Source organism: Lagenorhynchus albirostris, chromosome 1 (genome assembly GCF_949774975.1).
Source record: "Lagenorhynchus albirostris chromosome 1, mLagAlb1.1, whole genome shotgun sequence".
NCBI classification, from domain to species: domain Eukaryota; kingdom Metazoa; phylum Chordata; class Mammalia; order Artiodactyla; family Delphinidae; genus Lagenorhynchus; species Lagenorhynchus albirostris.
The window spans coordinates 91,386,304-91,407,372 of NC_083095.1; the positions used below are offsets into that span (position 1 = coordinate 91,386,304).

The 21,069-nt window shown below is 41.6% G+C and overlaps 1 protein-coding gene across 1 annotated transcript in view; it reads right to left on the bottom strand.

Moving 5' to 3' along the window:
• Window positions 1-21,069, bottom strand: part of FBN1 (fibrillin 1) — a 253,476-nt gene that overhangs the window by 24,403 nt on the left and 208,004 nt on the right. Inside the window, exons 49-59 of the mRNA XM_060149482.1 lie at window positions 20,404-20,529; window positions 16,212-16,361; window positions 15,798-15,863; window positions 15,404-15,520; window positions 13,546-13,665; window positions 11,477-11,599; window positions 10,077-10,208; window positions 8,050-8,175; window positions 7,288-7,494; window positions 5,373-5,498; window positions 4,985-5,107 (exon numbers count right to left, since the gene is read on the bottom strand). Coding sequence (XP_060005465.1) covers window positions 4,985-5,107; window positions 5,373-5,498; window positions 7,288-7,494; window positions 8,050-8,175; window positions 10,077-10,208; window positions 11,477-11,599; window positions 13,546-13,665; window positions 15,404-15,520; window positions 15,798-15,863; window positions 16,212-16,361; window positions 20,404-20,529 — 1,416 coding nt within the window. The remainder of the gene's footprint in view (window positions 1-4,984; window positions 5,108-5,372; window positions 5,499-7,287; window positions 7,495-8,049; window positions 8,176-10,076; window positions 10,209-11,476; window positions 11,600-13,545; window positions 13,666-15,403; window positions 15,521-15,797; window positions 15,864-16,211; window positions 16,362-20,403; window positions 20,530-21,069) is intronic.

A 21,069-nucleotide genomic window follows, 5' to 3' on the forward strand; every position in this document is an offset into this window, starting at 1 on the left:
CTCCATTGATGAAAATGGGGTGTTAAAGTCCCCCACTAGTATTGTGTTACTGTCAGTTTCTCCTTTTATGGCTGTAAGTATTTATTTGCCTTATATACCGAGGTGCTCCTATGTTGGGTGCATATATACTTACAACTGTTATATCTTCTTTGATTGATCCCTTGATCATTATGTAGTGTCCTCCTTTGTCTTTGTCTCTTGTCACAGTCTTTAAAGTGTATCTTGTCTGAAATGAGTATTACTACCAGCTTTCTTTTGATTTCCATTTGCATGGAATACCTTTTCCAACCCATCATTTTCAGTCTGTATGTGTCCCTAGATATGAAGTGGGTGTCTTGTGGACAGCATATATACGGGTCTTGTTTTTCTATCCATTCAGCCAGTTTACCAGTTGGAGAATTTAATCCATTTACACTTAAGGTAATTATCGATATGTATGTTCTTACTGCTGTTTTAAAAATTGTTTTGGCTTTGTTTTTGAGGGTCTTTTGTCTTCCCTTCCTCTTTTGTTCTCTTGGATTCCTCTTTCTTTTTTGTGTGTGCATCTACTGCAGATTTTCAGTTTGCGGTTACCATGAGGTTTTCATATAGCAGTCTGTATATAAACAAGATTGTTTTAAGTTGCTGGTCTTTTAATTTCAAATGCATTTCCAATATCCTGCATTTGTACTCTCCTCTTCTCACCATTGCTCGTTTTGATATCCTCTTTGGGTGTAGGTGATTTCCTACCTTTACTGTATGTTTGCCTTTACCAGTGAGCTTTTCCATTCATAATTTTCTTGTTTCTAGTTGTGGCCTTTTCTTTTCAGCCTAGAGAAGTTCCTTTTGCATTTTTTGCAAAGCTGGTTTGGTGGTGCTGAATTCTCTTAACTTTTGCTTGTCTGTAAAGCGTCTGATTTCTCTGAATATGAATGACAGCCTTGCTGGGTAGAGTGTTCTTAGTTGTAGGTTTTTCCCTTTCATCACTTTAAATATATTGTGCCCCTCCCTTCTGGCCTGCAGAGTTTCTGCTGAGAAATTAGCTGAGAGTTTCCTCGTATGTTGTTTCTTTTCTCTTCTTGCTTTTAATATTTTTTCTTTGTGTTTAATTTTTGTCAGTTTGATTACTGTGTGTCTCGGTGTGTTCCTCCTTGGGTTTATCCTGCCTGGGACTCTCTGTGCTTCCTGGACTTGGGTAACTGTTTCCTTTCCCATGTTAGGGAAGTTTTCAGCTATTTATCTCCTCAAATATTTTCTCAGGTCCTTTCTCTCTCTTTTATCCTTCTAGGACCCCTATAATGCAAATGTTGGTGCATTTAATGTTGTCCCAGAGGTCTCTTAGACTGTCTTCATTTCTTTTCATTCTTTTTTCTTTATTGTGTTCTATGGCAGTGATTTCCACCATTCTGTCTTCCAGCTCATTCATCCGTTCTTCTGCCTCACTCATTCTGCTATTGATCCCTTCTAGTGTATTTTTTATTTCAGTTATTGTATTGTTCATCTCTGCTTGTTCTTTAGTTCTTCCAGGTCTTTGTTAAACATTTCTTGTATCTTCACAATATATGCCTCCACTCTTTCCAAGATCTTAGATCATCTTTACTATCATTACTCTGAATTCTTTTTCAGAGTAATTGCCTATCTCCACTTCATTTAGTTCTTCTGGGATTTTATCTTGTTCCTTCATCTGGGACATATTACTCTGCTGTCTCATGTTGTCTAACTTTTTGTGATTGATTGTGGTTTCCATTCTGCAGGCTGCAGGGTCGTAGTTCTTCTTCTGCTGTCTGCCCCCTGGTGGATGAGACCTAAGAGGCTTGTGAGGGCTTCCTGATGGGAGGGACTGGTTCCTGCCCACTGGTGGGTGGAGGTGTGTCTTATCCCTCTGGTGGGCAGTGCTGTGTCAGGGGGTGTGTTTAGTGGGCAGTTACTCAGGAAGACTTTATGCAGCCTGTCTGTTGATGGCTGGGGCTGTGTTTCTGCCCTGTTGGTTGTTTGGCCTGAGGTGTCCCAGCACTGGAGCCTACAGGCTGTTGGGTGGGGCCAGGTCTTGGTGAGATAAAGGCAGTGTCCAGGAGGGCTCATGCCAATCAGTACTCTTCAGAACCACCACCTCCAGTGTTTGTCCCCACTGTGAACCACAGTCACCCCTACCTCTGCAGGAGACCCCTCCAGTTACCAGCAGGTAGGTCTGGCCCAGGTTCTTATGAGGTCACTGCTTTTTTTCCCTGGGTCCTGGTGCGCATGAGATCTTGTGTGCACCTCCAAGAGCAGATTTTCTGTTTTCCCCAGTCCTGTAGAATTCCCGCAGTCATACCCCACTGGCCTTCAAAGCCAGTTTCTCTGGGGATCCTCTTTGTGTTGCCAGACCCCCAGGCTGGGGAGCCAGTGTCAGGCTCAGAACTTTCACTCCTATGGGAGAACTTCTGTGGTATAATTATTTTCCAGTTTGTGGGTCACCTACCCAGTGTGTGTGTGATTTGATTTCATTGCGATTGCGCTCCTCCTACCACCTCATTCTGGCTTCTTCTTTGTCTTTGGATGTAGGATACAGTAAGTCCCCTACATATGAACCTTCAAGTTGTGAACTTTCAAAGATGCAAATGTGCATTCACATGTCCAATCAATCATGTAAGTTAGTTCATGTGTCTGGTGTACATTGTCATGTGTGCATCCCCTACAAGTGGTTGTGGTTTTGTGTACTTTACTGTACAGTACTGTATAGAATACAGTACTGTACAGTATCTTTATTTCAAGACCAGGATGTCTGGAAGCAAGTGTAAAAACAGCACTGGTGTAGCAAGTGTAAAAACAGCACTGGTGTAGCTGGTACTACTGTACTTTTCAAGGTTCTATACTGTAGGATTAAAAATGTTTTATTTTTTGTGTTTTCTTGTGTATTTGTGTGCAAAGTATTATAAAACTATTACAGTACAGTACTATATAGCTGATTGTGTTAGTTGTGTACCTAGGCTAACTTTGTTGGACTTATGGACAAATTAGACTTACGAACGCACTCTCGGAATGGAAATCATTCATATGTAGGGGACTTACTGTGTCTTTTTTGGTAGGTTCCAGTGGGTTTTTTTTTTTTTTTTTTTTTTTTTTTTGTGGTACGCGGGCCTCTCACTGTTGTGGCCTACTCTCCCGTTGCGGAGCACAGGCTCCGGACGCGCAGGCTCAGCGGCCATGGCTCACGGGCCCAGCCGCTCTGCGGCATGTGGGATCTTCCGGGACCGGGGCACGAACCCATGTCCCCTGCATCGGCAGGCGGACTCTCAACCACTGCGCCACCAGGGAAGCCCCTCCAGTGGGTTTTTTTTGTGAATAGTTGTTCAGCAGGCAGTTGTGATTTTGGTGTTTTCGTAAGGAGAGGTGAGGTCACATCCTTCTAACCCACCATCTTGTCTCTGCCTCCAACCTTACAATACTATCTTTAACTACACCATTAAGAACAGCAACACTTGCTGTTTTCACATCCAAGAATCCCCTTCTTTCCTCTTACTGGGTTCCTACCCATCTCTCATGGGGTAAGTGCTGGTCCTTCATTTCCCCTGGGGTCATCCTTCTAGCCTCTTTCCTCTGTTTCAATAATACATGTATCTGCACCACTCATTTTGATATTTAGTCATATATGCCAAGTATGTAGAAGAATTTAGACCTTATGAGAAAAATAGGAGAAAGAGTCTTATATTGTAAGTAGATCTGTAAAACTTTTTTGTATTCCTAAAACTAGAGTATTACAGATGTTTTTCATATTAATACATTGTAAAAGAACATAACTACTACTATACATTTAATTTATTTTCATTTTCCATCTCTTAACTGCTAGAAATTTTTAGGATTTTCTGCCCCCACAAGTTAGAAAGATACTGTAAATTTGTTTTGATTCGTACAGTTAGTATACACACTGAGAGACATTTTTCCCCTGAAGTTGGTTTTTCATTTACACAAATAAGTTTGTGGCTGTGAGCTGTAGCCTCACGCTGCCCAGAACTAACTGTGATCCACAGATGTAGAATAAGTTCTATGTTTTAAGGCAGAATTTTTGAGTAGCTCTCAACTTCCTCTCCCCATACTGCAGGATTGTATAGGACTTGTGCTGCACAGGTAAATTTCAAGCATTGTCCATATGCTATCCTGTATTACCTGCCTCTTAACTCTCCCCCTTTCAGCAGACAGAGGAAAAGGGTTGATGGCTCTACTTCTCTTTGCTCTCCTCTTCCACTCCATCCTACCATTTAACTTCCTTTACTTCCCTTTTCCTCCTCCCAGTCTTCATGGCAGAACACACTAACTCTTATTCTGCCATCTGGTCTACCTTTCCTTCTTCAAATTATCCTTGAGTCTGACTCACTTGTGCTGTTCACTCAATATGTGAAGTTCTTATTATTACAAGAACAAATTTATACCAATATAATTTTGCAAAGAATAACTTCTGGTTGATCAGGAATTTCTGCAGAGAGTTTTGATGTATCTTAATTCTTTGTAATATCTGTGTCTCAAATAAGCTGCTGGGGGTCAGGAATGGCCCTATTTTGCAGAACAAAAACCTAGACAAGGTGGTTACTTAATTAGGCACAGTGTTCTCTAGGATCATGGCACTGATTAACCTGAGGTAGGCAGGACCATACTGGGCTATATAGTTACTGAATAGACTGATTACATCCTTTCTGTTTTCTATTTATTGCATTAATGTGATCAGTTTTTCTGATTCACTTGGGCCTTGGAGAGCTGGCCCTGCTGTCTGAGATGCTCATGGACATCCCCCATGGATGCCCATGGGGCAGGCAGTGAGGATGGCTGCTGCCACTGGTCCTCTGCAATCTCCCTGGCCTCAGCCTCCCTCCAACTAGAATAGGAGGTGGGTCACAGGGAGGCACTTACCCCAGGGAAGCACTTCTTGCCTGCAGAGAGGGTCTTTCAGCTTTGGATCCCTCAAAGGCACAAGGAATGCGACCATGTGCCCAGGAGACAGATGAGTGGGTGGAGGCAAATTCTACTTTACCTTTGCAGCTCCTTCCATCCTCCTGCAGAATGTAGCCTTTCGGGCATGAACACTGGTAACTCCCTTCTGTGTTCTTGCAGATAAAATTGCAGGGTTTGGGGGCCTGGTTGCACTCATTCAGATCTACGATCAAAGAGATACAATGTGACCGCCCATCTAAAAAGATGCCTAAATGCTCAATACCCACAGCATCTAACAAAGAATCCTAGTCTTGAGGAAGGAAAAAGTAAATTCTGTGTAGTCTTTGATCACTGTCTTACATTTCCTTAAGAAATTACACAGGCTTTTTAGATTTTTAGTTTGAGGGTGGTTTTTTTTTTTTTTTTTTACCATAATTGTACAATTTCCACCTGGGAATAAACCTGAGCATCAGAAATAGAGCACTTACCTACGCAGGCAGTTCCGGTTATATCTGGAGTATAGCCAGTTTTACAAATGCAGTGATATGATCCTCTGTCATTGACGCATTCCCCATTCCGGCAAACATCATGAATAACCTTGCACTCATCAATATCTATAATTTAATGAGTAGAAAGTAAAATGAGAATTCATACATAGGGGTCACTTCACGATAAATACTAAAACTGTGTGACTATATTATGGACCTAAGGAATTAAACCAAAGGGATGACAGCATACGTTTCATATGTAACGGTAACTGTATTGAAAGGGAAATGAATAACTTTATTAGACTATAGGGGAAAACTTAATAATTGCTCTTCTAAATTTATATTGTTTTTCTCCATTGGGTCCAGAGAACAACATCTAGACATATTTAACTCCTTGCTCCATCTCATGCCATCAAGCTTGCCTCCTCCAGACAGCTCATAAATGAATCACAGCAGAAGATGCTTTTGGTAAGGAAATCCCATTTTCTTCTAATAATGTATGTCCAAAATAAGGAAAGTTTTCTTTCTATTCTTTTTGTTGTGTTTAAAGTTAATCCTGAAAAATAACAGATTGCATACTACTGGGGAAACGGGACCAAACTTCGCTCCTTTGGTTGAGGGAGGCATCAGTGGATCACTGGGCTGAGTTTTTGCAGCCTGCTAGGGAAGAGAGACCCTTATTCACAGCTCCACCACAGGGAGAAAGATTTGGTCAGTATGTACTATTGGGCATTAAAGACACTGTCCCCCATATCTTGACCCATCTATTTCCTTACTGCTTGGCGGGATGCCAATACCAAGGGAGTTCTTAGCCTTTGATTGCCAAGTAACCATTTTCTATCAACAGCTCTTATTTTTCCTGATTTTTTCAAGTTTACTCTGAAATGCAATTTAGCATACCCGCATTGGTCTCAAGAAAAGTCTTTCCACCATCTCATTTTCATATCCTCCAAAGAATCATAAACTGCTTTTGGTCATTCCATCTTATCTATTCTGTCTTTTACCACATCCAGTTCTGTTATTCCACCGTTAGCCACATCTTTCTAACATGAACACAAATCCTCTTTAATCTCTTCTCCTCTCACTTCTAATTTCCTCCCAAGGAGCTCAAAAAGTCTTTCTCCTTTCTCTTTCACGAGACTAAAAACAATTTCAGTTGATAAACATAATCCTGAAAATTTTTTTCAGAGTTGCCTCAGACACCTCAACAGCCTCCTCCTCGTCCCTCGCAAGTTCAAGCAACTTGCAGTTTCCCAGAGGCAATTGTCTTAATTGCCAATACAATCGCCCCTCCATATCCAGGGCATTGGTTCCAGGACCCCCTCACTGATACCAAAATCCACGGACGCTCAAGTCCCTTGTATAAAATGGCATAGTATAGTTGGCACTGTAGGTTCAATCAGCCTCGAATCGATATCCATCTAGGGTTGGTTGGAGCTACAGATGTGGAACCTACAGATATGGAAGGCTGACTGTGTATCAGCGTTGTTTATACTTCTTTCATGCAGTATACGTCAGCCAATTTTATGAGATAAAATACACATTGGCGGACTAGTTTAGGAGTTTAGTGATCATTTATTCCAAAGTTTATCTAAAAAATTATATTCTGAGTAACCAGTAACTGACTTATAACAAACTTCGGCTTGAAAAGTTGAGGACTTGTAATGCAGAGGCAGGGACTCAAGCACACACAATTTAATCAGACCAAGGACGCTTCGGCAGCATGAACTTGAATATCTAAAATACCATAATGAAGCCTCTTTTTGTCAACTTATACTATGCAACTCAGCCTAGGCCCATATTATAGATTCTGTATTCTCATCTGTTCTTCATGAAACAAATTCCCTGAAAGTATTTTCGGACCATAAATGAAGTACCTGCTCTGTTGGTCAAAAATCAGAACAAAATAAAGTACCTGCTCCGTTGGTCATAAACCCTCGGCCATGGGGGCAGAGTTTTTTGAAAGCCACAGTGCCCTGGAAAGGGCAGATCTCACAGTGGGGACCCCAGCCTCTCCCTCCGTCGCAGCAGCATTCAGACTTGGTGACTGGGTTCCTGTTGCTTGAGCCGATCTGACACATGTTTTGGAGCACCTCTGTGAAGCAGTACCCTTCCCGGTTGTCTGGATGGGACATGATATTGCAAAGAGAATTGGGGGGAATTTTAGGAGCATAACAAGGTATTCAGAATTTGGTCAGATATAAAACCCAAGAAGGATGTTAACACTTTACCCTGGGTGAGAAGGAGCAAGAAGGGAAAGCTGGAAGCGGCAGTAAGAGAGAAAGGATGGCATCTGGGGAAAAGAAGAAAGACAAGAAATTCAGTAAGTGGGCAGAAAGGCCTTGGCCTCAACAAGATTACCACTCTATCTGCTCCCAGAAATATGGGGGAATAGTCATTCTCTAGAGAGGGGCAGAGGAACACTTGGAAACTGATCCTGAGCATCAAGGGCTTAAAAAGGGAGCTGAGAAAGAAATTCCAAGCAAGTGATTCAGTGATACAATTAGCAAAGGAAGAAGTTAGCGGCAGGGTGGTGCTAAACCCAGTGGACAATCACGGTCATTGAGTCATCTCCAAAATATGAACATTTTTAACAGTTTCTATCATTTCAAATAAGAGATCTGGTTTCAGGTGTCCCAGTGGGGGGTTACAAAAGCATCCTGTCATCTGTACTCACCAAGGCACTCATCCTGGGTGGGGCTGGCTGTGAAGCCATCATTGCACTCGCAGGTATAGCTCCCCCTGGTGTTGAGGCAGCGCCCGTTCTCACAGATCCCAGGCTTGGTCTGACATTCATTCTCATCTGTGTGGTTTAATTGAAGGGCCAAAAACAAGAGGAGTCATCTGTCTGCTTTGTACAAAGATGGATTCTTTTTCTTTTAAAAATTTAGTTTGTGAATAGGTAACCTATTCACATTGTTCCAAATCCAAAAGGTACAAAAGAATATCCAGCAAATGTGCCCCTCCCTCCCCTTTCCCCAGCCACCAAACTCCCCTCCTGGGAAGCAACCAGTGCTACTGCCAGTTTCTAAAGTATCCTTCTAGAGATGAATTATGCCCATACAAACAAATACAACCATTCATGCATGTACCTCCACCCTTTTAAAAACGTAATTGATAGCATTTTTATATACTTAAACAGATGATAGCATTTTAGGTACATTTACATTTTTCACTTAATAAAATTTAAAACTTCTCTTATCTGTACATGTAGAGGATTCTCAAAAGATTATTTTAAATGAAGGAAAAAGAACCTTAAGATCAATCTGTTAAAGAAATATTACAGTACTTCACTAGAATAATGTCTGTGATGGTCAGTTTTGACCTGAGGGAGTTTATCTATACGAATCTTCTGATTCAATGTAGATTATGCTTATTATAATACTTCAGTAATATTAAGGAATCATAATTCAGTCTCCCAGGTTTAAAAAAAGCTTTAAACTAGCTGGAGAGTCTTATGATTGTTTAGAAAGACCGTAAAGTGATTTGCCTAGGCGCTTCCAACTGAGAATAGTTTCAAGCCCCTGAGGCAGAGATCTCCTTAGGAGAGGCAGAGGCTTGGAAGGTGACATTCAGAACAGCGTTAAAACAGCTCAAAATTCCCAATGCCAAGGCCACCCTGATACCAATTAAATCAGAATATCTGAGGTGGGACCTGAGCTCTCCGAGTGATTCCAGTGTGCACCTGAGGCTGAAACTCACTGATCTCAGAAGATCCAGTGTATGATCATAAATCCACATGCTTTTTCTGTGCTTTGGAAGTCTGCTCTTCAACTTCCGTTTAATTCTGTATCTTACAGAGTAAGAGGACAATGAGGTTCTTAAGCTTCTTGACCAACATAAAATATACTTTCCTGATATGATTGAATATTAAAAAGGAAAAGGATACATGTGGGAATTTTCTAGTGTTTTTTTCCTATATTTACTGACTAAAGCAGAGGTCAGGAAACTTTTTCTGTAAGTAACAGGAATGTTATAGTATTACCATATAATATACAGTCAACAGTTTAGGCTTTGCAGGCCATGTGACCTCTTGTTGCAACTGCTGCACTCTGCTCTGCTGTTGTGGCATGAAGACAGCCATGGAAAATAATGAATGGTTACAGCTGGGTTCCAATGAGTCTATTTACAAAGACGGCTGGCGGACTGCCAGGCTGAATTCGGCCCTAGAGCTGTGGTTTGCCAATCCCTGGTCTACTATGGTTTTCAAGGCTGAAGCCACATTAGAATCACCTGGGGAGCTTTAAAAACTACCAGCGCCTGGGCCTCAATCTAGACAAGAGCAGTTTCTCTGGATGTAGATCCCCATGGTCTAGTGATGCTCCCGGGCCCCAGGGACCAGGCATCTGGACTCAATGTCAGGGTGGTGGTAGAAAGTTAAGTCAACAGAGAGGTATTCCAATGTGGTGGAAAGAACTGACCCCAAAACAACAAAGGAGTATAAAAACAGCAAAGGAAGGGGCTAGAGGGAATACCTGGTCTTCTAATCCTGGCAGCAAAATGGGCCTAGAAAGCAGGCAAAGGCCAGCTCAGAGGAAGAGAATGATGTTGCTGGTGGAATTCATAGATAATCGAGAGGCAAGGGGACCTCTACAGGAAGTCATGAGATGACTTCCTGTGTCCACAAAGACTCAGAGCCCACGTCTCTTCTGTCCTTTGTCATTTCCCACTCATTCAAAGCTCCTCTGGTGGGGATGCCCTTACCTACGCAGCCTTCTCCATCGGGTCTTCGCTGATACCCAGGTCCACAGATGCAGATGTATGTGCCAATGAGGTTCTTGCATTCCATCTGTTTTTCAGTACAATCATGTTTACCCTCTTCACACTCATCCTCGTCTGGAAAGAATGTACAACCACAAATTCATAAAAGGAGCTGCCTTAATTTCCTGCCTTTTAAACACAAAATGGTATTCAGTAACTAATTTTCATTGACACTATTTCAGCATTAACCTACTTCCTTTTGCACTGTTGGGAAGTGGTCTCTTAAGATGGGAAGGAGTCTTCTAACCCCCTCTGAACTTAATGAAGAAATTTCTCTCTGATACATTCTTCAAAGGCAGGAAGTGTGATTTCCAATTCTTTTTGACAAATTGAACTAAATAGGCCTTATAAAAGGCTTTCATAATATGATAATTATAACAACAGCATTATCATACGGATATAATAATAAACCAAAGCTTCCATTATACAATACTTATAACAATATAATAGGTTATATCTTAATATCAAAATATTAGAATCATTGTGAAATATAATAATGAAAGTTTTGGTTTTTATACTTTGAGGAAAAGACAAGCATCCACAAATATCTTCTTCTCTACCGGTTCTTCCCTCCATTTCCTTTTTTTCTGGAAGTGTGGCTCTTCTTCATTCATTACTTTCTGTCCTATGGCATTTCCCTCTCTTTATCTTTCCCCGTTATATTATCTGAGCTGAAAAATTTGGACTTTAGCCTGCATGTGACATGGAGCTTTCCTACCTTTAAGAAAAAATCTATTTAAGCCATTGGAGGAGAACAGATATCTGCTCATTTAAGACTTTGGGAGGAGCAAATCAGAGCTCTTCAAGGATCCCCAGGATTTACCCATCTTTGTGTAACAGAGCTTAGTCCAGTGCTTTGGAAATTGCAGGTGTTCAGTAAGCACTGTTTAAAGTAGATTCCATGTGTTACCCCATTCTTGGACTATAATATCCCTTAGTGATGGGGATTATTTTTTAATATTCATATTCCTTCTTTTGTGTTCTCATTGATCATCCTGGGATATGATTATATCTGTCTCAACCTCTTCATATTGAGCTTCTTGCATGTGGGGAAATGTCTTTTTTTCCTTTATATCTTCACACCTTGCAGAATGGCTGGCATGTCACAGGCATGCAACGCATGGTGAACTAAAAAGGATCTGTAGTGCAGCCCTCGACTCAGCTTTAAGCTACAATTTAGGAGAAAAGGTAGCAATGACAACCCCAATATTATCCATGGACTACAGCAGTGCTCCCCAATTCCCAGCCTTCCTCTCCTAATTGGAAGCTTTGGAGGGACACCTCCCATCATAGACAAAGTTAGGGCTCCCTGGCTTAGATGACCTTGAACATGAGTGTCTCACCTCTGCACATTCTTCTGTCTTCTCTCAGAACATATCCAGTGGGACATTTGCATTCATATGAGCCGTAAGTGTTCACACATCGGAAAGCACAGAGCAGAGGATTCTGGGCACACTCGTTTATATCTGTGGCAGAATGTAGTAAGAGAATAATGGATCATAGGCACCAACCAAAAACAGGAATATACTTTTAGCAAAAGTGGTAATGCTTCATTGTCATAAACATGGATAGGCCAAGCAGTCTCTGATGTTCAAAGAATTATAAAATTGAGTTGGTTATTTTATAATTGGTATGAGTAGGGTGATCATACACCTTGCTTCTTCCAGTACAAACTCAGTTTATGCCTATTGTGCTGGTATAACTATTAACTGCTATTTAGGTGGAAGAGAAATTACAGGTCACCCTACATATAGGGAGCTTTTCTGAAATCCTGGCTTTGAAGTCTCAAGTTGACCAGTTGCCTCTCCCTAAAGTCACATGGAGTGGGGATCAGTTTCACCCCATTCAGCCAAAACAACTGCCAAGTCAACTGCTGTCAGTCAGAAAAGAAGCAACCCATCCAATATCATTAACCACCTCCCCTTCCCCAAATAAGAGAGGCTCCTGTGAAGTAACAGTGATTCTTATACCCAAGAAAATGGTGTTCTGAATAATTTCACACCGATGCCCAAGTTACAGCCCTAAATAGCTAGGAATAATAATCATGATAGATTAATAGATAGGAGTGGTTTCTGTAGATTGCATAGTTTGGAACCATCAGAATATGTTTTGGAAAAGCAGGGTTAAAACAGACCATCTTGATTATCATGTTTCTCCCTAAGGGCCATGATCCTGACTGAGAGTATCAGTGAGACCCTAGATCATGATTTAAAAATTCACCAACAACTTTGACTATGAGTATTGATGGGTCATATTTCTAATGAAGAGCTCACTTTAATACCCACTTTACTGTCTCCTCCCCTTCATTGTTTTATTAAACCAGTGGTTCTCAACTTGAGAGTGCATCAGAATTACCTGGAGGGCTGCTAGGCCCCACTTCTGGAGTTTCTGATTCAGGAGGTCTGGGACGAGGCCTGAAAATCTGCATTTCTAGCAGGTTCCCAGGTGATGCTGATGTGGCTGATCCAGGGACCACCCTTTGAGAACCACTATTCTAGACACTCCCTCCCTTTCCTTATATCCTACCAGGCATACTGACAGTTGCTTAGAGAGTATGGACAGCCTCTTTTGCTGTGACTGCTCCCAGACGGTTAAAGGATATTGGTGGTTATCTCAGTGTGTAGATGTTTCTATGAGTAGAAAAGAAAAAGAAAAAGAAAAAGAAAGGGTGCACGGGATACAAAGAAAAAAGGTTGCAGAGGGGGGGAATGGAAAATAAGAAAGAGGGTAGTAGACAAGGCAGGTGTTGTATCTCAATATTAGTAGTAGAGGACTTCCCTCGTGGCACAGTGGTTAAGAATCCCCCTGCCAATGCAGGGGACACAGGTTCGAGCCCTGGTCCGGGGAGATCCCACATGCCGTGGAGCAACTAAGCCTGTGCGCCACAACTACCGAGCCTGAGCTCTAGAGCCCATGAGCCACAACTACTGAGCCTACGAGCCACAACTACTGAGCCCATGTGCCACAACTACTGAAGCCCGCACGCTTAGAGCCCATGCTCGGCAACAAAGAGAAGCCACTGCAACCGCAATGAGAAGCCTGTGCACCGCAACAAAGAGTAGTCCCCGCTCGCCGCAACTAGGGAAAGTCTGTGTGCAGCAACGAAGACCCAACACAGCCAAAAATAAATAAATTTAGTAAAACAAAAAATAAATATTAGTAGTAGAGACACCAACAAGAACTCTGCATGAGATGCGGCATAACTTGTGCCATGAACCACTTACATCTTTTTCAGATACTCTCTGCAGATAGGAGGCCACATAGAGAAGAAATGATAGCATGGCCCACCAGGCCCAGATTTTCCTTATTTTATATACCCTGAGTGGTATTTAATATTCAGAATTGTAATCAACCAAGTACTGTCCCTGTGATCAGAACATGTAACCAACTATTCTGTGTTTAAGAGGCTTACCTTCACAAGTCATCATTGGACCAGGCTCAAATCCCTCCTCACAGGTGCATTCAAAACCTCCAATCACGTTCTTGCAGGTTCCATTTCCGCAAGGATTGCCCACCGAACACTCATCAGTATCTGCAGGTGATCAGAAGTGTAGTCAAAACATGATGCACTGGGAGAAAAATGGACTTGGACTCAGAGAATACCTTTCCTTCTATCGGAATATTTTGATCTCTAACATCTTGTTTTATTCTCATTCTGTCCTTGAGAAAGGAGTGCATGGGTCTTATTACCACAGATTTATAGCTGTGAAATTTGACTTGCTAAGTGGCAGTGGCAGTGGCAGTGACAGTTATGGTACCTGGGCTTCTTAGCCCTTACAGTGCTCTTCACCATGAGTGTCCCCAGCCTCCTGCATTATGAAGTACATCTACTGGGAATAGATACTCAAAGGGTTAAAACAAGGCGTCTCTCACAAGTCAAAAGTTTTCGCTTACTTAAAGCTAGAAATACATCTCCAGTTTGGCCTTACGTTACATCATTCTCCAAGAAGTCTTAAACATGATGCATTTTTGCCAGGTATAAAATAGAAGACTAAACATACGCAAAATAAGAGACCAGAGGTTAAGCAAAATTAATACACAAGATAAAGTCAAGATTCAAGTAGATTTTGTTGAAACCAGATGGTTTACATTAGGCAGAAGAAAGGCTAGGAAAAATGTGTTTAGGGTATGATCTCTCTAAACAACTGTGGAGAGAGAACAAATCTTACCAAGGAAGTCCAGAAAATATGTATGTCTCCTAACCCATCCACCTAGAATACTGACTGTTCTTATTCTGACACAGCTCTTGGGGGAGAGGGCCTTCCTTTGGGAAAGGAACATTTCAGAGAAATAACATTGCGATCTCAGCTGTCTAGAGCACAGAAGAGTGATGGGTTATTACCAAGGACTCTGTCTCACGTTAGGTTCTGAAATCAGCAAGTGAGGGCAGGAGGGTATGGCAGAGAGGCCCTGGGTGAGGATGCTTATTTCTCACATTCATCGTAGCACTAACTGAAGATACTGAATAGAAAACGTTGACAACTTTGCTTTTGTTCTGCTGTGAAATTGCATTTCGCTCTCAAGAATATTACATCTCTTTCAAGTTCATAAAAATCACAATATCATTGGTTTTTAGAGCTGTAAGGTAATTAGAAATATTTTAATCCATCTGCATGATATTACATTCTGAGGCTTAGAAAGGCAGTTAAAACCTCATACCCTGATTCCCTATATGGAAAGAACATCTTTTAATGGACACAGACAAACCCTCGGCATTTATGCCATTATTAATTTAGGTTACATTGAATGGCTTTGGATTTCTTAGATAAAAGAGGTCAAAGATCAGCCGTAGGAACCATTCTTTGACATTTTAATAAGGGGGTTAAAACAAGAGGAATGTACACTGGGTACACAGCCTTTCATAGTACTAACTGTAACAAAATCTGGGTAAATTCTGTGTTTTACATACTAAGAGAATAAGATTATGACCATTAACAATTTTTTACCTTTAAATTTCACAAAGGCTTTCGTGATATATGCTATCCTTTCTACTATCTCTTCAAACGTGTTCAGTGTCCTCCTCATCAGACTGTAAGGTCCATGCGAGGAAGGACCATGTTGGCTTGGTTCACTACTGTAGCCATAGAACCTAGCACAGTGCCTGGTGCATGGTGGGGACTCAGCTAGTATTGCTAGATGAATGATACGTGAACAAGTGTCTAAAACTTATTTCTGTCCCATCTTGGTACTTATTCTTCCTAGTGTGAATGCTGAATAGCTGAATTTCTGATTTGTAAAATCCCAGTAACAGAAACCGCTTTATTACTCACCCACACATTCATTCCCTTCCAGAATGTAGCCAAAGGGACACTCGCAGCGATAGGAGCCATCGGTATTGATGCACTGCCCGTGTTTACAGACATCAGGTTCTTTGCACTCATCCATATCTTAAGCAGAGGAGGAAAAAATAGTGAATAACAATGTATTTTTGGAAACACAAAGGTAAATTATGATCATTTCAGTGCCTAATCGATGAAATATCTAGTATTACAATATTAACATGCAATCCCATAATACAATTGGTATCTAAATGAAAAGACCAAAAAAAAAAAAAGAGCTTCATTTTCCAAGATAAATGTGGAGAAATAACAGCTAGAGAAAGGACAAAGAAGAGGCTGGTTGCAAATGTTCAGAAATGCTGAGAATGCAGCACAAGCCACTCACCAACCGCTGAATCATCGGGTCCCACAATGATTCCACTTCCATAGGGACAGATCTGGCGGAAGGCCTCTGTGGTGGAGATGAACTCTCGTTAATAGGAGGGCCAAAGGCAAGTAACTGCAGGCCCCTCCCCAGGTATGGTGTGGAAGCTGCACACGTTGGAACATGATGAACAAGCCAAGCCCAGAAACCAGAGAAAGATAACAAGGCTCCCAGAGCTGGTGTACCTACTACTTGGGCAGCTTTGAGTCATAACGTAGTTCCGAAGAAAACAACTGCCTAGCTCCTGAGATACAATCATTTTAGTGAACATTTTAGTAGTTGGACTTAAAATTCAATTGCCTTACGTTTTGAAGGTCTACAGTCTTACAGCCTGTACCTCGAATGGCCAAAGAGAAATGCAGATAGTAGACATACCATCGGGTTCAGTGGGGCACAGCTCACAGGGATCTCCCCAACCTTCTCCCTTCAAGGCACAGCAGCACTCCTGTTTGGAGTGATTTCTGGATTTGGGTGACGAACACTTGCCTCCTTCAAACTTCGCGTAACAGTAGCTCATTCGCAAATCTGCGGCACAAATTCAAGAGGCCCCTCAGTTGCTTTCCTACTAAGTCATTACTGTATACTACTGAGCAAGAAACAATCCACCCTGTTAAATGTGATCTCTTCTCGTCACTAAAGTCACACTTTTTAAGTGATTCTAATAGTAACTGAGCTGAGATCTTTAGAGTAGTAAGTAACTCTTGTAGTGAGAGCTGATGAACAAATCTGTGTGGCTCTTACCTTATTATCTCTCATTTTATCCAGTGTTCCAAAATAACCTGATGTGAATGATAAAAACCAACACTGCCACATTTCAATGCTGACGTCATCAGTGACTTCAGGACGGAGACGTTGAGATGGTGTAACATTTAGCAAGCACGCTACGTTAAGGTAGTTAAGGTAGACCTCCCAGCTCTAGCACTCACTGTGATATCACACTATGCTGTTTATTCTGTGTCCCCTAAGCCCTGGAGCCAAAATAAAACCCCAGATTCCAGGCATAGAGCAAATAAAGATGTGGCAATTTTGTGGACTGGCGAAAATACAACTCAATGGTATTTCACTGAAGCAGCTACTCACGCAGCTTCTGTCTACAAAATATATGTGAGGTTTTCTGCAGATTTGACACACGTGTGTGTACACACTTGCACACACACAGAAGCTTATTTAGCTCCACAGAGAGAGGGAAGGTAAAGAGGAGGACGGGGAGATGGGTGGATGTGAAGGAGAATAATTGTTCTTCCAAAGAATATATTTCTTTAATATCAGTTATTTCTTGGTAACTCCAACATGGAACACGGGGCTGGGCTCTAGTTCCTACAGAATTCTCCAAAATTGCTTGACAGTTTTGGTAACTGACTTTTCCATTTCTTATAGAGCAAACTGGGTGACTCTAAAAAGTGAGCTCATCCAAGAGCCTGGAGTATGTTTTCCCTCAAATTTGACCTCCAAAGCTTTGCAAACTCCTCTGAGTTACACAGAGGCTAAAATCTGCAGGGTTTAAGGAAATGCTTTCATATCCATTTTGCACAATCCCCCTTTCTTTATGTATGACCACGTCTGCCCTCTCCTGTCACTGTTTTCAATTCCCGGTAGCATATTATTATAGCCATTTATGATTTCAGTTAAGACAATTTCACCATCTTTTATTTCAACGAAAAGGAGACAAGGTAAGAATAACTGAGCTGCCAAAGATCATAGCAGAAAAATTTTTATGAATTAAAGTAAAAATGTCAGTCAACCACATTTACCAGGCTCCAATAAGTCAAATTCTGTTGACCTCTCCAATGAACTTGTTGAACCCTTTTCATGGCTACCAACTCTTTTAGAGAAACCGTCTCTCTAGTTTCTACTCCATTTTCACATCCGTTATGGCTGGGACCTAAAAGGCACCTTTCAGCAAACTACTCTTCTGAAGGTGAAGAGCAATAAAAGCCTATCCTTGTCCTGCAGCATCTCTGCTATTTAAATGGTCGCTTTGCTGAAAAGTGTCAAGATTTAACAAATTGTAGTTTCTTGAAGGACACCTTTTGATGTGCTTGGTTCTTCAAGTTCATCGTCACATACAGTGTTTTGTGTCTATTGGTCCAGGTTTTTTTTTTTTAATTTTTTTTTTTTTGCGGTACGCGGGCCTCTCACCGTTGCGGCCTCTCCCGCTGCGGAGCACGGGCTCCGGACGCGCAGGCTCAGCGGCCATGGCTCACCGGCCCAGCCGCCCCGCGGCACGTGGGATCCCCCCGGACCGGGGCACGAACCCGTGTCCCCTGCATCGGCAGGCGGACTCTCAACCACTGCGCCACCAGGGAAACCCTATTGGTCCAGTTTTTATTATTTATGCCTACAACCGTCTTAAGATATAATTTAATGACTACTCACAAAAATGTCTCAACAATTATATCAAAACTCAATTCTCTCCTTTGTCTTTCAGCTTGTAATGTTTCTTTTAAACCTAGATACATGCATGTGCTAATATTGGTCTGTTAATTTTCTCATTCTCTTCTCCTTTCATTACGGACCCTATTCCATACCCCAGCCCAGCTCCCCAACACCGCTCTATCACCTCACCCCGGGGGGAAAAAAAATCTAGGTATGAAGTTTAGAGTGAGCCTAAGTGACAAATTCCCTTCACTGAACTTTGTAAGTGGGAGTGGCTCATTTACATCCGTGGCCTTTAGGTGCCAGGGTCTGTGCACCTGAGTCCTGTATCACATTTGTTCCTTCAAAAACATTATCTGTGGTTCTGTGGAATTTTCTCATTTTATGGACAACAGAAGCCTGACTCCTAATTTGTCATCTTACAGTAAGAACCCAGCTCTTAATGCCCTGGCTCTAGCAAAATCTGTGCTCTTTGGGAGATTTGCATTTGCTTGTGATGATCCTCTAGAATTGGTTTTGTTTTTTAATTGAAGGTGCCTTGCATCAGGAAAGAGAGTTGTGTATGCCCACATCCTTTAACGAGGGCTTGCTAGGATGCCTGCTTACAGGTCTATCCGCAGAGAGCCTTAATGACCTTTGAAATTTCATCAGAGCTACGAAAGTCACTTTCCCTGCTTGCATTCCTCAATTCTGGCTCTGCCTCTTGGAGCTGAGCATGTGGCAGGGCTGCTCACAGCTGGGCTGATTCTTCCTGCAGCGTTAGCTTGCTCTGTGACAGGCCAGTGCAAATTGAATTAATAGCCTATGAATTTCCTCTGGCCTGCCACATCGGCAGATTCACACCTGGTTTCTCACTGCTTTCTTTCCAAACTCCGGCCAAGCCAAAGGCACACAAAGACAAGGGAGAAGGAGTAAGAATTTATCTGGCTGGTCTGTACCATACAGACAGAATATTTGCTTGAATCAACCACCATCCCACCCATAACCCAGAAATCCACATGGGCCTCTGATAGCTACCTACAGGATCAAACCAACAGAGAATTCTCAACTCTCCCCCTTCACACCCCTAAATGTTAGGTGACCAAATGACCCGTTGAAAAGTAAAAAGTTAATCAGTTTGAACAACAATAGCAAGAACCTATGAAGGACTCAGAAATGAACAAAGCTTTTTCACGTATTCAACAAGACTGGTTGGGCGGGTATCCTTATTGTTGTTTAAAAATAAGAAATATGATAATTGAGCTTCCAAAAGATTAAATGACTTGCCCTAGGCTATAAATGGCAAGGCTGAGACCCCTAAGCCCAATATTTGGAATCTTAAATGATATTCATTGCCTCTTACTTGGTAATATGGAAGCAAAAGACAAAACAAAACAACCAAGGAGAAAAAAAACTGAACAAAAGAGTATGACAACAACAAACAACAAAAAAACCACCGGAAGGGGGTGGGATGGGGGTGGGGGGAGGATATGTCTGTTTGCATGTGTTTTTTTGTCCTGAATTCACTAACCTAGTCTGTGTAAGTAGACAGACACACACAATTGATTGTTTAGTAAAATCTGAATAGTTTGCTGAGACATAATAAACTGTGTTATGCTTAAGTTCAGGCTCCCCTTTTGATTTTTTTTTTTTTCTTTTTAAGCTCACAAGTATCATTCCTGAAAACAGACTGTGGGCCAGCAAGAATCCTGGTCAGTTCCCATTTATTTCTCTGTTTTCTTAGAAAACTTGTGATGTAAGAGATAGGCATTATAACCCGGGAGCACATGAGTTAATCTGCACTTTTCTGTCTGAAAGTCTAGGTTTTGGCCCATATTTACAGAGGTTACCTTTTCAGAGGCAGAGAACTTGTAACTGAACTTGCCCCAGGCTTTGCCACGTTCAGTGGCGTGGCTCATGGCTGATCCCCTGCTGACTGACCTATAAGCATCTGTGTTCTCAGGGGGAGAGACAGGTTTAAAGTGCCAGGGCAGTTGTTGTACAAGCAACCATAATTTGATGGATGAGTTTTTAACCTTAAAAGTAAAAATGAACTTTCTGACATATGGTAATCATTAGACGTCTGGATGAATGAAAACACTCCATCTTCTCTTTCACAAAGAATCAAAACTTCGCCATGTTTAAAAAATAAAACCACAACAAATAAACACAGAGTAATGAAAGTCTAAAGCCAAAAGTCAAAAGCACTTACCTTGGCACCTTCTTCCAGTGGAGGACAAGGAAAACCCGTCTGGACACAGACATTTGAAGCTGCCTTCAGTGTTGCTGCACGTGCCCAAGGCACAAATTTCTGGTTCTTCAACACATTCATCAATATCTAAAAGAAGTACATGTGTCAAACAAGGTCAAAACGTGATGGAGACACCGTCGGATACTAAATGCACAATGTAAAAGTACAAAGTGTAACTGAGTTTCAAAACTCTTCTAACAATGAAGATTCTTCCTGTATCACGATGCTGTGAGTGGACTTCTAGGCTGTGATGACTTTATTTTTTCTTTTTTTTTTTTTTAAGATTTTTTGGATGTGGACCATTTTTTAAAAGTCTTTCCCGAATTTGTTTCAATACTGCTTCTGTTTTACGTTTTGGTTTTCTGGCCACGAGGATGTTGGGATCTTAGCTCCCCGACCAGGGATCGAACCTGCACCCCCTGCATTGGAAGGTGAAGTCTTAACCACTGGACCGCCAGGGAAGTCCCTGTGATGACTTTTAAAAAACTAGTTTTGATGGTTCTTATTGTAAAAATGGACTCTGCAAGTGCCTTCTTAGGGATGCAGTGAGAAACTTGTTTTACCCAGACTGAATTTCTTGGATAATTAGAAAAGTTGGAGTAATTTCATACCACCCTAAACTAGGAA